The sequence below is a fragment of the Cervus elaphus genome, chromosome 22 (assembly GCF_910594005.1).
Source record: "Cervus elaphus chromosome 22, mCerEla1.1, whole genome shotgun sequence".
NCBI lineage: Eukaryota > Metazoa > Chordata > Mammalia > Artiodactyla > Cervidae > Cervus > Cervus elaphus.
The window spans coordinates 1,821,039-1,837,954 of NC_057836.1; the positions used below are offsets into that span (position 1 = coordinate 1,821,039).

At 65.7% G+C, this 16,916-nt stretch overlaps 1 protein-coding gene across 2 annotated transcripts in view; it reads right to left on the reverse strand.

Moving 5' to 3' along the window:
• The window catches only part of TAFA5 (TAFA chemokine like family member 5), a 173,460-nt gene that overhangs the window by 62,622 nt on the left and 93,922 nt on the right, over positions 1–16,916 (reverse strand). For both annotated transcript variants that reach the window (XM_043882177.1, XM_043882178.1), the window contains exon 2: positions 1,822–1,971. In XM_043882177.1, coding sequence (XP_043738112.1) covers positions 1,822–1,971 — 150 coding nt within the window. The remainder of the gene's footprint in view (positions 1–1,821; positions 1,972–16,916) is intronic.

Below are 16,916 nucleotides of genomic sequence, written 5' to 3' on the forward strand. Positions count from 1 at the left end.
CACAGCCCGTCCACGGGATGCTGATGGGTTTTGATGGTCTTAACAAAGACAGACCAGGCTTCTTAGAGATAGAACCGGTTCCAGACTCTCAAAGGGTGCCAGCAGCCCCGGCAGCATCCTTCCACTCTCTCCAGCCCCAGACATGGCAGGTCCTGACCCTCCAGGCGCCCCCGACGGACAGGGTCCTGACCCTCTAGGTGCCCCCAACATGCCCAGGGAGCCCTTCTGGAACAGCGGCCATGGCCACAGGCCTGAGGGAAGTGGGGTGGGGCCTGGGGATGCGGGGGTGGTCCTAGAGCCCTGCGTGCCTCCAGGAAGCTTCTGGACACCCCAGGCTCTGCGGGTGAGGCCCCTGCAGCCAAAGGCGCACAGGGCACCGGGGCCTGGACCAGTGAGTCCTCACCGAGGGCTTCCCTGTCCTGCTGGAAGCCCGGTGGGGCCAGAGCTCCGGGCCTCAGAGAGGCTGCTGCTGACCTGGCGGGTTCCTCAGTCGGCCTGTCCCTGGGTGTGGGGCTCAAGGCTCTGCTGGTCCCTTCCTTGGGGGCCTTTCTGTCTGTGGGGGCCGCCCTGGGACCCGCCGGATCCTCAGAGAGCCCCCCACTGGGATGACGCGTCTCCACTCCCGACGCAGGACTGCCCCCACTGCTGGTGAATCTCTGGCCTCGGTGCCCAGAGCTGGCCCGTGTCTGCATGCCTGTCCCCTCTCCATCTCCTTCACCACCGTCCCCGCGGCATGGTCAGAGTGGGGCGGGGGCGCGGAGTGAGCACTCGGGTAGGGCCAGGAGACTGAACCAGGGGGCCTCCCCATGCCCCGGGTCAGAGCAGGGGGCTGGGGGGAGGCACCACTCTGGGGGGGTCAGGAGACTGAACCAGGGGGCCGGGACCCCAGAGCCCACGCAGAGGCCCTAGGGGAGCGAGGGCTCAGCCGGAAGAGCCCGGGTCCAAGTCCAGCTCCGGGTCCGCTGCCCCCGCGGGATGGACCGGCTGATACCTCGGAGCTGGCCTCACAGACTGCTGTGACCACGTCTCCCCCAGCCCCCTGCAGAACCAAGGCCACCCACCCGAAGGAAGCCGGACCAACACAGCAGGCCACAGGAGCCCCCAGCCCACCCGGAAGAGGGGGTCTGCCCCGCCAGAGGCACGGGGCAGGCGGGTCCCCTGGCCTCCCAGCTCGCCTGCTGCCCCGCCCCCTGCTGGTGTCGTCAGCAGACCCCTGCTGGGCCACCGCATTGGCCTCGGAATGCCCAGGTCTCCGGCTGGGCCCCCTGGGTCAGCGCTTCGCACCCCGCACAGCACCCATGGCATCCCCTGCATCAGGGGGTGCACCCACGTTGGGGCCTGACGGAAGGTGAGGGGCTCCTCTCTCTGTGAAGACCGAGGATGGTCCCCAAGGCAAGGATGTTAGCAGGACACATCTCGACCCCTGACGGCTCAGCCTCTGGGGAACCGCCAGCCCATCTCCCGAGTGCGTCGAGGGTCCCGGGAGCCCAGGGGACCTGCCTCACCTCACTGGGCCTGGGGCGCCTGACACCTGCCAGGCCCAAGGGCGACTGAAACCACACGGGCATTCGGGCCCCCTCACCGCACGTCAGCACCTTGAACTGCTCCACCCACAGCAAACCTGACCGGCCAAGAAACGCCCTCGGGCCACGTGGGGACCACGGTGCCCCAGCCCCCACGCCCACAGGCAGCCCAGGGCGCGGCTGCCACAGTCCTGCTGGGGGCCCCGTCTGGTGAGCAGGAGGCCTGTCCAGCGAGCAGGAGGCCTGGGCAGAACGTCCTGGACGGCCGGGGCAGGCGCCGGGGGCCCTGGGCTCTTACCGTCCACGCAGGCGGGCCGGGCTCGGGTGGTGCCCGCGATCTGCCCCTTTCTGCAGGCACAGCGGGCCGTCTGCCGGGCGATCGTCCTCCGCGGCTGGCTGCTGTCGCGGTCCAGCGTCACAATCTCACAGGTGCCGGCGGCCAGCTGACCTGCAAGAGATGCACAGGTGGGCTGAGCAGACGTGCCCTGGGGACCAGCCCACGCGGTGCCCACATGTGCCCACACGGCGCCCGCCCCACGGGGAGGACCCAGAGCAGCGAGGGGACGGAATCTGCTCCCCAAAGACGTCTGAACCGCCGCCCATGATGCCGTCAGCCCTACCCTGTGAACCCCACCGCGCAGGATACCCCAGTGACCCAACCGATCACGCGGTGGGGCGCTGGAGGCCCTGCCCTCGCAACAGGACACTAACTGTGGCCCATCTCGGTCACAACCAGAAACGAAGGAAGGAAGGGACTGACCTCCGGTCCTGAGTCAGGAGCGGGGCTGTGCAGAGCTCGGCGATGGGGGCCTGGGCTGACCTGGAGTGGGGGACCAGCCTGGACCCTCTCCCAGGACCTCTGGGGGCTGCGCTGGCCGCTCTGCGGAGAGCGGCCGCACGTGGTAACTCCCAGGCCAGGCCGCCCAGGGTCTCCTCTCCACCCCTGGTGGGCACACACACAGTTACACAGACGGTGCAAACACATACACTCCACACGCCAGGCGAGTGCACACGGGACAGCGGACACGGGTGTGGGGCTGAGGTGTGAACACGCCAGGGCCAAGAGGCACACAGACGCGTGTGCACACACACACTCACAAACACACACAAACATGCACACACACATTCTCACACACACACTCACACACACACACAAACGCACGCGCACACACACAAGCACACACATTCTCACACTCACACTCACTCACACACACGCACACACATGCATACTCACACACGCACACACACACACTCACACACACGCACACACTCACACAGACACACACCCTCCAGCGAGAGCAGCCGTGGCTCTGAGAAGCCGGCGTGGCCAGTGTCCCAGCAGCAGGGCCCGCCCCGTGACCCGTGAGCCCGGAGCGGTCACACTGACGGGCGGCCCAGCCGCTCGCCCCACGGAGGCCACACATGCTCCCTGAGCTCCGCCGGTGCCCCAGGTCATCCCCGCCGCGACCCCAGGCACCGCAGAGCTCCTGGTGACCCCCCAGGGCCCCCCACGGGCCAGCTCCCGCCCCGCCACGTGGCCACGGCCTCCACCAGGGCATCCACCCACTCTCTGCCTCACTCTCATTCCATCAGTAAATAACAAGCACCTACTGTATGCCGCCTTCTGCGTGGCCCTGGGACCACCATGGGAGAAAGTGGGCGGGACGCAGCCCCGAGGGGCCCTCCCAGCTCGGGGACATGGCCTCCTATGGATCCCAGTCCACCTCACGAGCTCGGCAGGGAGACAGGTCAGGGTGCACGCCGTAGCTCACGACAAGGGAACCACGGGGAGCTGACGCCCGGGAGAGGGGCCCCACCTGTGGGGGCGGGGTGGCGGAGTCCACCCTGCAGGCGACCAGCTGGTGGCCCCCTGGGGGCGGGCAGCAGTGTCCCCAGCCCTGGGGGTCCTTCTGAGGCACTGCGTCACTTCCGGGCCCCTCCTCCTGGCAGCCCCCATCCTGCCCTTTTGTCCCTGCGGTCACCTCCAGGTCTGCAGCCCGGCCTGGGGCCGGGTCCAGGGCAGCATCACATGAGCTGGCAGGACAGAGCCACCAGCTCTGCCAGCCAAGAGCTGCCAGGGCCGCCCTGACCGGGGGGAGCCGCACCTGGGTGTGACCTCACCCAGGAGGCCCAGGGGTGTCTGCATCACCCGGCCCAGGGCTTGGAAAGGGCCGTGCGCTCTGACCCCAAGCCAGCCTCCCAGGGCCCGTGGTGGGCACTCACGGGGCCACACAGGTGCAGGAGGAGGGACGCGGGGCCCTGGGCACCTCCTCCCCGACTGTCGGGACGCCCCCTTTCTGAGAAGAACCTGTCCTCAGGTCAACACTGCACAGCCTCCTGAGGCTGAGGCTGCGGTGGCAGGTTTAACATGCTTGAGCTAATTACCTGCAAAATCACAGAGAACAACAGGACCAGGGCGAAAACAGACAGACATGTTTGTCAGTCAGCAGACACACAGAGGCAGCAGGGAAGCGTCCCGAGAGGACAAGGAGGGCGCGTCTGGTGACAGGCGGGGCACAGCCTGCAGGGAGTGGTCACGGCGCTCAGGAGAGGACGCAGGTTCGCGGGCCAGCCCCACACTGCCCTGTGTGGTCGGCCGTGGTGCGGGCTCTGTCCAGCTGTTATTTAAGCTCAGTGGGGCCGCTCCAGTATCCCTGGTCCTCACTGTGGCCCACCCGGGCCCCAGGCACCTCTGGCCAATGTCAGCGGCGGGCAGAGGCCCGCGTCTCCTGGGGTCCTGAGCCCTGGTCGCTAACTAACGAAGCAACAAACTGACCAGCCACACACTCACCACCAGAGCTGTGACCTGACCAGGGTCTGGCCTCGGCAGCCCAGCACAGGAAGCCCCTGCCCTGGGCCCCTCATGCCTCTGGGGCCTGGACCCTCAATGTCAGAGGGTGGCCGGGCAAGACCACCACTGGCGGCTGGAGAGGGTTTCCATGTCTGTGTGCCCAGCCCCAGGTGGCCGTCAGCCTGACCATCAACCCCCGCCACCCCCCACCCAGACCTGGAGCTATGACCTTGGACCACACCCCATGGAGCTGGGGGAGGGGATGTCAAGGCCGCCAACGGCCCCACCCTGATTCCTCCGCACACGCAGCCACGTGGAGATGAGGCAGAGCGTGGGGCCACGGGCAGCGGTCCGTGTCCGGGACCTGGTGTAAAGAGCAGTGACAGGCTGGGGGCAACCCCCCGGAGTTTTCGCCAGCATGCTGGGGCTGTGCGTATGTAGCCGCGGCATCAGCAGGATGGCCCTGGCGGGGGACCGTGCTGCTCCCCGGGGCCTGGGGGCCATCCTTGCCTTGCAACCCCGGAGGACCCACGTCTGCCCCCAACATCACAAGGCCTCCCGGCATCCTGCTCTACTCATGAGGTCACTGGGCACTGGATGAGGGTTCACTTAACAATGTCAGGACTTCCCTGGTGGCTCAGAGGGTAAAGCGTCTGCTTGCAATGCGGGAGACCCAGGTTCAATCCCTGGGTCAGGAAGATCCCCTGGAGAAGGAAATGGCACCCCACTCCAGTACTCTTGCCTGGGAAATCCCATGGACGGAGGAGCCTGGTGGGTTGCAGTCCATGGGGCCGCAAAGAGTCGGACACGACTGAGCGACTTCACTTCACTAACAACCTCATCTTAGCTTGACCACAGCTGCAGAGACCCTATTCCCAAAGGCAGCCACCTCCCCAGGGACCAAGGCCCCCTGGATGTATTTTCAGGGATGCCATTAACCTCCAAAAGCAGGGAACCCGCCTCTGAGTGTAGAAAGCCCAAGGGGAACAGGCTGACCGGGATCCGTGAGCACACGCTCCTCTGTGCGCCTCCGGGAGACCACAGGGCCGGTTTATTGATTTATTCCCAGCGCAGAGCCAGGCACACACCCTCCGCCGTCTGTACCGGCTCTCCCTCTGCTGCCCCGGGGTCTCCCACCCTCATTTTCACCCCTCGATTTCACATTTGGGGTTGGCTGTCTGTGGACTCGGATTCCGGGCTTTCGCGTGGGCCTCAGCCTGCACTGAGACCATCCTCCCTGCTGGGCTGGGTCTCAGATCTCGTCCCTGACCGAGCCTTGGAGAACCTCACGGAGAAACGCTCGAGCCCTGCTGCCTCACCCCTGGTGACGCTGGCAGGCAGCACGCACTGAGGCTCCCCTGGGTGCGGCCAGGACTGCTGGAAGCAAGCGGCCCACGTGAAGGGCGCGGGGGCAGGGACACGGTGGGCCAGGACCAGCACACGGGCCCAGCACAGAGGCTCCGAGAGACCCGAGGCGCTCGGGGGGCTTGCAGGAGGCAGCTCCGAGAACCCCCGGCCACTGTTCCTGCAGCTGCTCCCCCCCAGCCCAGCGTGGACCCGAGGCCCTCTGGGGCTCTGGGGTGAGAGGGCCTGTGTGTACTCATGCATGTGCCTAGGGGTGTAAGGGGTGGCAGGCTGCTTCTGTGAAGATGGAAAGAAACAAGTGTTTGCGAGGAGCCAGGCAGCAGCACAGTCCTTTAACAAAGACCAGACGCCAGAGAGAAACGTAAGGAAAGAGTGCTCATCCCCCAGGGACGGGGCTGCCCTCCTGAAGCGCCCCACTGGGCCCCTGGACGGAGGCTGCAGTCAGGGTGCGCGTGGGGAGGTTGTGCAAACCCGCAGTTCTGCAGCCTGGCTTTGTCCCCTGACACTCGTGGGGACCTCATTCCAGGAAAAGAGCTGGCCACTGGACACTACCCTGGACACTGTAGTCTCTGCCTGCAGCTGGGGACCCCCTGGGACAGTCTGCTTGGGATGGAGGAGCGGGAGGCACCCCAGGAGAGGCCAGGTCACTTCTCAGCCCCATCATGGCCACCGACACGGGAGGCAGCCTTGCCCAGCCAGGGGTGCAGACGCCCCGTGACCTGCAGGGCGGGGGTCTGTGTGGGGGCCCAGTCCTCACCGCAGAGACAGAGAGAGGATGAACCACAGCCGCCGGGCGGTGGAGGCTGAGCCCGAGGAGGGAGCCCTGCTCGGGAGGGGCCCACCCCGTGGTGCTCACGGCCCTGTGGCTAAGTGATCCAGGCAGCTGAACGTGACCCCAGAACCGGGGGCTGGTAACGCCCACCACCCACAGGGCCCCGGGGGCCAGGAGCCCAGCAGCGCCCCTGCCGGCCCGGCTGGTCCCCGCGGTGCTGGGCTGGAGGGGTGAGAGCTGTGCCCGGCCCTCGATGGTCCCGCTGGGCGGTGAGCGCCGTCCGCACCCCCGTCTCCACAGGTCTGGACAAAGAGCTCACAGACGTCACGCTCAGCCCCGGGGCCCTGGCCGGGTGCCTGGGGCTCGGAAGGGACCCCGGGGAACATTTCTGTGGACCAGGCCCCCACCCTCGGGCCTCCTGGTTCCCGGGATCCTGCTGGCTGTGGACAGTCGTTGCCTTCTGGGTATTGAGGGGCGTAGCCTCCGCTGCGATGTTCTGGCCGAGTGAGTCAACTTGGCCAGGTTTCATTTAGTCCCTGCACCAGAGCAGACAAGATGGCTGGACACCAGGCCCTCGATGTCCCCAGGATGGTTCCCAAACCAGGGCGGCCACCACCCAGACCCCAAGCCCAGCCACTGGACGGTTCAAAGGCCCGTGATGCCAAACTGCAACGCAGGAGTCACTTCTCAGGGACGGGAGCGCTGTGTAACCTGGTGGAGGTTTGGGGGGACGGGTGGTCCACATGGAGAGGTCAGCCAATGCCGGCCTGAGGGGCGAGGGCTCCGCGGTGGCTTGGCTGGGCCGGGTCCTCCCAGCAGCGCCCGCCCGCCCCCAGGTCATTCCAGGAGCACCCACCCACCCACGTCAGCCGCTTTGTCCAGGCTGCACCAAAATCCATCTTGGAGGGTGTCCTGCAGGACGGATGATGGCACAAAGGTTCAGGCCGCCTTGACGGGCACTCAGAGAGGACGGCATTCAGCGATCACGGACGTCAGCCCGTGCCTGCATGAGGCCGAAACCAGGGCGGGCGAGGCAGCCGGTGGGGCCGGAGCTGACCCCCGGCTGGCTCACCACTCACCACACGCGTGGCGAGGAAGACCACGGCCCGGGGCAGGTCCCCGACAGGAGGGAAGGACCCGGGTGACGAGGCAGCTCTGCCCTTGGAGAGGGTCCAGGTGTGCCGGGGCGCTGGCTGTGGGGCTGGCCTGACCACCCCGGGAACTCCAGACCCTGACCCCGCCGGTGCAGGGGCCCAGAGGAGAGGGGGCCATGCCAGGGGTCAGCGGTCAGACCCCAGCCTGCAGAGGAGAGGCTGCCAGCCACTCCCAACGGCCCAGAAGCACGGAGGACCAGGTGCCAGCTGGGTGGGCGGACACGCTGCCACTCAGCGCCAACTTGACCTTTCCCCTCTGACCCTCTGTCCCACCGCCGGCCTCGGAGGCAGGGAGTCCGACGGTCCTGGCCACACCAGGTGGTCAGCACCTCTGCCCCGTCCTGCCCCAGTGACCCTGCCTGGCGCTGCTCCACCGGGGACCCATCAGGAAGGGCGGGGGTAATCGGGGGACAGGCCACGCTGATGGACAGACAAGCCTCAGGGCTCAGAGCATGACAGCCGCCTTCTCCCAGCTTAAAGACAAACCTTTGAACGAGCTCACCCCGCTCTGCGGATCAGCCCCTGGCCGCTCCCGTCAGCACAGCCGGGAAGCATCATCAAGGCTTTCCCAGCAAAGCCTCCGATCGTATGCAAGCCCCCAGCAGCCCGCTGACGACCCATCCCAGCCGGCTCCCCTGGTCTCCGCCCCTCCTGTCCACAACCACGTCCCGCCCCAAGCCCAGAACCCGAATGGGCTGGGACGAGGGTTTGTGGTGGCCCCTCCCATGGCCGGCGCACCTTCTGGAAACTTCTGTGCGAGGAGCCCCCCACGTGCCTCCCAGCCTGTCCCGCAGACTCCAGACACGGGAAGGACCCCAGGGGAGAAGGGGGAGGAGAGGGTCCCCTCACGGCCGCCAGCTCTGGGAGTGGCCTTTGCTTACAGACGCCCGCCCAGCAGGTCCTTCTGAGATGCTCGCCCGGGCGCCCCGAGGGCCCGACCTTTTCACCTGCAGGAGGGCGGGTGCAGGAGGGACCTGGAATACGAAGGGAAGAAGGCAGGCTGCGAACCAGCAGGGAAGCAGGTTCTCTGGGAACGAGACCAGAGCCTGCACTCAAGATCCCCCCAGCGGTGCCACGGCTGCCCCTCCAGTCAGCCAGTGTCCCACCCCGGCTGAGCCCCGAGCCCCCAGCACGCAGGCTCACCCAGGCTCACAGAGAAGCTGCAGGGGTCTGAGTGACCCGAGCTGGCGGAAGCCACTGCGGGCCATTGGAGACCGCCCCTGCTGTCTGCACCACGGCCAGCCGGCCGCCTGCAGAGGGCAGGGCGGCGCCCAGAGGCAGGATGCACGTCCTTGGGATGTGAGATCGCAGAGCCGGCTGCCAACGGGGCCTCGAGACGGAAACGCAGGAGCCGATGGAGGCCCCCAAAATGCCCCTGCAGCCAACACGTGGGGCGACGGACGCCTCCACCAGCAGCAGCTGTGGGTTCCTGGTTCTGGGCCCTCAGTCAGGCAGGGGAGGGTCATCAGAGGCGGCCCCGGCCGGGCCTGCAGAGGGCAGACGGCTCTAACGTCGGCTGTGGGCGTGTGGGTCTGTGCTCTGCCCTGGAGAACGCTGGGTGGGGACCAGGCCCGCCAGGACTCACAGGCCGGGCACTGGCCCCTCCCTGCCTGCATCGCCGGCCTTCCCGGGCCCCTGGCCTGCCCTCCTTGCTGTCAGAGCCCTGCTCCCCTCAGCTATGCTCCCTATGGGGGTCCACACGGGGCCTGCCCCGCTCACAACCACGGGTCCCCATGGAAAGGACACTTGCGGGCGTGCACCTGGTCACCCCACCTTCCAGTCCTCCCCGCCTAGCTGGGAGGGGACGAGAAGGCCAGGGAGAGCACTGGTGGCCATGCAGCCCACCCTCTGTGTCAGGACAGACTCCACAGGGGGGCGGGCGAGGCCTGCAGGTCAGAGCTGGACAAGCCCCCCAGGCGCCCTGTGACCTCTCCACCGGAGGGGCCATGTGAGCCTGGACGCCAGCAGCCAGGTTGCCCCGGGGGCCTCCAGGCACGTCTGGTGGGTGCTCTCGCTGTCTCCTGGCCTGATGCTGAGCGGGGCAGACCCCACCCCTCCACCCCACACTCCCTGGTGAGCCCGCAGGGCCCATGTGGGGTCACAGCCTGGTCGGTCGGAGCAGACTCCTTGGGGAAAAGCCGTGGACCCCCAGTGGTTAGGGTGATGAGGATGTGCATAAGCCATTCACTGCCATGGGCCTCCTCGCTAAGGTCATGCTGCCCGACGGGCTCCAGGGCCACAGACAGCAAGACCCAGAACTCAGTAAAGGGGTTACAAATGACCCCATGTAGCCAGGAGAAATACGGCCCCAGAGAGGCCCATGCCCTAAACCCTGGAGCCTCACGCAGGCGAGCATCACCTTCACTGGCGGAGATGTGAGTGAGGGTCCCGAGTGTGGCGGTAGTGCTGGTACCCGTGGCATCGCAGGGTCCCTCGGGGGGCGGAGGGAGCCTGACCACAGAGGGAGGTCAGGTGACGCTGGGCTCGGGCGTTGGAGGCAGGAAGCGGCCATGAGCCACGGAACTAGGGAAACACAAGGGACAGACGCCCTCCTGGGCCTCTGGGGGGACCCAGCCCTGCCTGCACCTTGACTTCGGCTCAGGGAGACCCATGTCCACTTGTCACCTGCAGGAGAGCAAGCGTGTGGTGTGTTCAGTCTGCAGCCCCGGCAAACAGGCCCCGGCCAGTGGCCACACCACCGTCGCCAGACCCGGGACCACTGGGGCTGGGCCCGGTGGGCGAGGCTGGCCGGCCGGGGGGAAGGGCCTCCAGATGTTGGTTCTGGGAGGCAGAGCCCGCGGCGAGTGGGCCAGTCCGTGTAGCCCACATGGCCCCCACTCCGGGTTTTGCTGGGGGTGTCAGAGGCAGAGGAGCCCCACATCTGGGTCCTGGAGAGCTCCCTGCCCAGCTTGGAGACACTTCCTCCCGGCCAGCTCCTTCCTGGAAACACGGGGAGTGGGTGTGGCCAGCCCTGCCCCCAAGGACAGGTGGGCAACAAGGATGGAGCTGGTCAGCAGGACGTGGTTCTGCCAGGAGCCAGGTGGCCTGGCAGAGGGGCAGCACCCCGGAAGTCTCCCTGGCAGGTCTCGTCCACAGCAACAGGGCTCAGGGGACCCTCAGAAGTGGCTGAGGCTCCAGGGACCCGGTGAGGGAGCAGAGCGGGGTGTCTGGGGACTGACCTTCCCGGATGTCCCCTAAGGGGACCACGAGACCCCTCTGTATTCTGAGCACAGGCCCCCGGCTGGAGACTCTGCAGGGCTCCTGTCTGCCCCACCCTCCCGCAGCTTGCCGGATCTACCTGACATCTCGTGTGTAACCTTCCCCCCACCGGCAAGGGGGGACGGTCCAGGGTCCGGTCCACGGCTCCCTGGGCTGGTCCTCGGCCTGGCTGCCTGGTTTCAGGCGGAGAAGCAGGGAGTGAGAGCCTGCTCCCTGGCAGACTGTACTTTCTGCCGCTCCCCAGCACACTGCCTGCCTTTACGGACAGTGAAGGGGGCCGAGCACGTCCACCGTTCTCCTTGAGGCAGCGCGCACAGCCCCGAAACGTCCGTTACAAAGCGCCCGGCTGGTCCAGCTGGCTCCCCGTCAATTATCCCCGCGGTTGTGTTTGTTAATGAGGCGAGCGCGGCTGGCGGGTCCCTGCGGCCCCGGGGGCCCGGCCCGAGCTGGACCGGAACGCTGTTGGCACAGCATCGTAAACATGGGGTAATTACGCTGCAGTTTACGACTTCGCAAAGGTCGATAAAAGGCACGCAGCATCACTCTGCATTGGAGCAGCCCAAGCCAGAGACGCCCGAGAACCAGGCAGACCCCTGCCTCGGGGCCCCACCCCTCCAGGTCTTGCTCCCCCGCCCCCCATGGCGCCCTGTGCCAGTCAGAGCCAAGCCTGGAGACGCCATGAACCATGGCCTCCCCTGCAGCCAGGAGCCCAGCACCGGCCTGCCAGAGCAGCCCCGGAGAAGCGGCACCTGCTGTGTCAGCAGATGAGGGGAGACCTTGGCTGGGCCTCTGGGCTCCGGCCCCGTCCCCACCCTGGTCCCCCGGGGCCCTCACCTCGGGCAGGCTCTGACCTCTCCTGGCCCCAGGCCCCGCACCACAGACAGGACACCCCGGGACTCCAAGGCACCTGGAGCCCAGTGGAGTCACAGGGTCACGCTGGGCGATTCCCTGGATGGGGCTGGGTGCCCAGCGGGACCATCCAGCTCGTCTCTGGTGAGAAGAGGCCCTGCGAGAGGTCCCCCTGCCCCACCCGACCAAATGCTGCCGCCCCTGCCCTTGCTCCTGGGATGCATTATCGCTGTTCCCAGGGACCGCCTCCGCCGTGAGCAGGGGGGCTTCTGGCAGGTGATGGGAGGACTCGGGCCACGAGGTCCCCGTAAGAGGGTCTGTCCCTCCCATCCTGACCCAAAGCTTCTCCTTGGGGTGCTGGCCTCCAAGCGCCCCAGCTCAGCCTGTGGCCCAGGCAGAGCCAAACTCCTTTTCCAAGAAGAGGAAACAGAGAAATGGGCCCAGCCGCCCCCAGAGGCTGACCTCAGCAGCCTGTAGATGCACCCCTGCTGTGGGGTGAGGCCCCCCTTCAAAGTCTCGGCTACCTGAGGAGAGTCCACAGGGTTCTGATGCATCGGGATGCTCAGCCACCCCCAGCCGCCTCCAGAATCGGGGTCTCCAGGGCGGCCTCAGCCGCATGCATGTTTCAGGTCAGAGGTTGGAGCCTCTGCAGCACCTGGCCAGCTGGCCCCACAAAGACAGGAGAATCTGAGGACCCGGGGCTGGGTTCACTTCTTGTGCGGCCTGGGGCGCTTAGCAGCTGTCACAGCAGGGCCTCCAGCTCGGCAGCCCAGGAACAGGCCCCCAGGGAGCCCATCCTCCCCGCCTGCGCCCTGGGGTCCAGTGGCCTTCGACCTATGCCTGCTCCCAGGTCCCCACCCGCCACACAGTCCTCCCCACGGGTGTGCTGCTGAGCCTGCCTGCCACTCAGCAAGCCTGTCTGCTCACTGCTGTTGGCACAGAGCAGGGATAAATGGATGGGTGGGTGGATGGATGAATTGATGGACAGATGGATTGATGAGTGGATGGATGAGGGATTGATGGACAGATGGATGGGTAGATGGATGGACAGATTGATGAGTGGGTGGATGGATGGATAGATGGATGGGTGGGTGGTTAGATGATGGATTGATGGACAGATGGATGAATGGGTGAATGGATTGATGAGTGGATGGATGGATGGGTGGATGGATGGATGGATGGATGGGTGGATGGATGGATGGATGGGCGGATAGATGATGGATTGATGGACAGATGGATTGATGAGTGGATGGATGAGGGGCTGATGGACAGATGGATGGGTGGACGGATGGACAGATTGATGAATGGGTGGCTGGATGGACAGATGGATGGATGGGTGGCTGGATGCATGGATGGACAGGTGGATGGATTGATGGACAGATGGATGGATGGGTGGATGGCTGGTGGACAGACGGATGGGTTGATGAGTGGATGAGGGAGGAAGGGGAAGCAGCTGACTGTGAGGTTCTCTGAGGGTCCATCGTCTCTGACCCAGGCCTCAAGGCTGGAACAGTGTGGGGCTCCCAAGAACAGGTGCTGGATAAATAACCTGGCAGGACCAAGATCCAAACCCCATGGGCTGGCTGTCTGGAGTCCCCGGCTCCCCTGTAAAGACACCCACACGAAGGGCTAGGAACGCCCGCCAACCATCACGGGTGGCCACAGCCTCCGTGACTCGCACTTGGGGATCAGATTCAACTGTCCTCTGCAAGAACAACAGAGCAAAGTCAGGAGCCGAGGAGGCGGCCACAGCGGGTCCTCCGTGGAGAGATGTCAGAGGCGCCCCAGCCTCTGCCCACTGACCGCGTGCAGCGCCAGGCGAGGGCAGCGCTCCCGGGCAGCAGCGGCGGGCAAGGGCCCCTGCAGCAGGTGGCACTCAGAAGAGCAAGGGCGGGCGTCTGCGGCAGGGCTGGAAGGCTGGTCTGGACCCATCAGACAGACCTGTCTGGAACCTGGGTTTGGGGCTCAGCCGCGGCGTCTGCTCTTGGGGGGCTCTGAGCCATCAGTCATGGGACAGAATCCAGCCTCTGGAGCTGGCGCAGGCACAGAGCAAGAGGAGGAAACGTCCTGGGGCAGAGGTGCTGGGGTCAGAGGCAGGCAGGGGGGCCTGTCTCCGCCCGTCCTCCAGCCTGGCCGCCCCGAACCCAGGCTCACTTTGCTTCCTTTTCTTTCTCCGTTTCCTGTTGGATCTGACATGGGGGTTTGAATAAGAGCCTGCAGTGCTGAGCCCCACAAACACCCAGGCTGCAGCACCCAGGGCCCTGGGGCTCGGACATGAACAGCTCAGAGACACGGGAAGTGGGATCTGACTTCAAGGAAGAGGGCTCTGCCAGACAGTGTGCGGCTGGGCCGGTGCTAAGGCCGTGTCTCTGTCCTGATGCTGCCCCTCAAGTGGACGCTGGGGCTGGCCATCCCTGTGTGAGCGCCTGCCTAGGTCACCAGTGTCCCCCAACTAGGCCTGGGACTCGGGGGTCCCGCTGTGTCCTGCACCCCTGGCTGCACCTGACCATGACCGTGGGAGAGAGGGCACCTCCAACACAGAACCTAGGTTTCCCAGGGCATGTGCCAGGGCTGGCTCGAGGAGGGGCCGTGGACTCCTCTGACCAGGAATGAGGACGCTGAGGCTGGAGGCAGGTCGCTGCCTCAGGAAGTCCTGACTCACGTGCTCATCCTTCATCCGTCTCTGCTTCGTTCTGCAAAGATCAGCAGAGCAGCTCAACCGGACAACTCGAAGCCCACCACCCTCGTGGGCAGGGGCGGGACGGCGGCAGGATGGACGTGAAGGAGCCTTGCAAGCAAAGGGGCTGGAGCACCCACCTCGCCAACCAGGGTCCGCCAACGGCCACAGAGACCAGGCAGCCCAGCTCTGCCCGCTGCCACGCACCCGAGCGGCCGGGTTGCTAACGACGAACATTAAGCCGGCCGATCAATTACTCATCGCGGGGCAGAGCCGTCCAGGGTATCTTTACAAGCAGGTAAATCCTGAGCTTGTTCCAATAAAGTATTTACGAGGCCTCTCGCTTCAAAAGCGCATGACGGCCTTTTCTAATGCAGTTGACGCGGCAAGAGTAAACATGAAGACGTGAGTTTGGGAACGCTGACATGGGGCGCCCCGAGCGGACACGGCGCCCGCTGCGGCCTGGGCACCTGGGAAGGCCGCTCTGTGCCCACACGGAGGGGCAGCCCCAAGGCCGGCAGACAAGCCCGCTCCCCTCTGAGCCCCTCGTCAGAAACGCCGCGGCTCCCTCTGCTGCGGACGCTTTCACACAGCCTGGAGGTCAAGCGCCAGGCCGGACTCCTTGGGTTTGAAACCTGGTGCTGCCTCAGTTTCCCTAGCTGAGAAATGGGCAGAAACAGCACCCCCGGGAGGAGGTGATCACTCACCAAGTGCTCCCCCCAGCAGCGATCTGCAGGGGCCTTCATGTGCCAAGCTGCTGCCCCCAGCGGCTCTCACGGTCACTCAGCCTAAGGAGCAATGGCCAGGGCTGGGGGTGAGGGTGGGGGTGTGCAGGGGCCCAGATCAGCTGTGTATGAACCTCTGTGGCTCCTGCAACAGACGGCGCCACCGCCAGGGAGGCCTCCAGCAACAGAGAGGACAGCCCCCAGCTTCCACAGGCCCCTGGGCCCCTCCCCACGGAGCTCGGACCCCTGCCCCCATCGTCCCAGCCACACGTCCTGCTCCGTGAGCTGCCTGCCTCCCTGTCAGTAGGACCCGCAGGGTGGACCCAGGGTACAGCAGTCGGCCAATGGCCCGGGGCGGGCACGGGTCAGGGCAGGCCCGAGCTGGTCCTGGCGCCGGTCCCCCCACCAGCCCCCACGGCTACAGTCGGCCACGACCTTGGACGTCAGATGGAGGACGCGCATGCCTGCCTTACAGAGAGATGCCACTCTGCCTGCCCTGGACGCCCCGACCCCAGACTCCAAGGCAGGTGAGGGTGCTGGGACCGTCCTTCCGGCAGCAAACGGCGTTTCCACACTGGGGTCATCGAAGACTTGGCTCTGTGGTCCGAAGGGCTTTTCTGTAACGAGATGGCAGATGTCCTGACTCTGCAGCCGTGGGCACCCAGGGGCTGCTCAGCGCAGGCTGAGGGGCCGAGGGGGCCCCAGAAAAATCACGGACGGGCCTGGGGTGCTCAGCCCACCCGTCCCTAGAGCTTTATTTGTGGCCGCTGCAACTTGAAACTCATGAAAGTGTCAGTTGCTCAGTCGTGTCCGACTCTTTGTGAGCCCGTGGACAGTAGCTTGCCAGGCTCTTCTACCCAAGGGATTCTTCAGGCAAGAACCCTGGAGTGGGGTTGCCATTTGCTTCTCCAGGGGATCTTCCTGATCCAGCAATTCGACCTGGCTCTCTGGCATTGCAGGCAGATTGTTTACCTTCTGAGCCACCCTCATTAGATGTTCTGGTTAAGTTCTTCAAATATTTCAAGGTGTGAGTAACAATTCTTATCTCATGAGGCTTGCAGGCAGGGTCTGCCCTCGTGGCTTTGCCCGCATTTCTGGGGGGCCGGGTGGGGGCCTGGAGCGTCAGCTCCCCTTCCACGATGCTGCTGCCCCCAACGCCCGTCAAACCAACAGCCCTCAGCGGAGCAGGCTTTCTGAAGGGGCTTCTGCGCTCCTGGTGGTGGGCTTGTTTTTCTAGTGATTGCACCTGAAGTCTTCTCCGTGCGGGGGTCACACACGTGTCACCGACAAGTGCCCCTCCTTCCTGGACCCTGAGGACCCCTCTGTGGTCTTTTCTGCAGGATGGCGGGGTGGGGGTCCTTCAGGCTCAGTGGGCAGCAGATCTCCAGGGCCCACCTGTTTAGAAGTGACGCCGTCCTGATGTCTACTAGACCCTCTGTCTCAGTGCCTCGCTGTGCCAGCCTACTGGGATCTCTGCCCTCCTCCTGAGTCAGCCCAGACTTCACCTCCACCAGGAAGCCCCCCACTCCAGCCCCAAACGTGGATCAGCTGCTAGCACCTGAGTTCCTGCGTCAAGGACCTGTGAAACCAGACGTGCCAAACCCCGCCTCCTGCCAGAGAGGGTCTCAGGGGAGGAGGAGCCTGCCATCAGACCTAGAGGTCACTCCCAGAGTCTGAGAAGAGGCCTCAGGCTTCTGTGGGACAGACTGTGCTCTGAAGGGACGGGGGGTGACCACTGCAGTGGTGGGCTGCTCCGGGCGGCCTCCGAAGGTCAGGAGGGCGGGGGGCACCTGGGCTGTCGGGCCGTGGCGGCGGGGCTGCCAGGGTGTGGGCACCCGGTC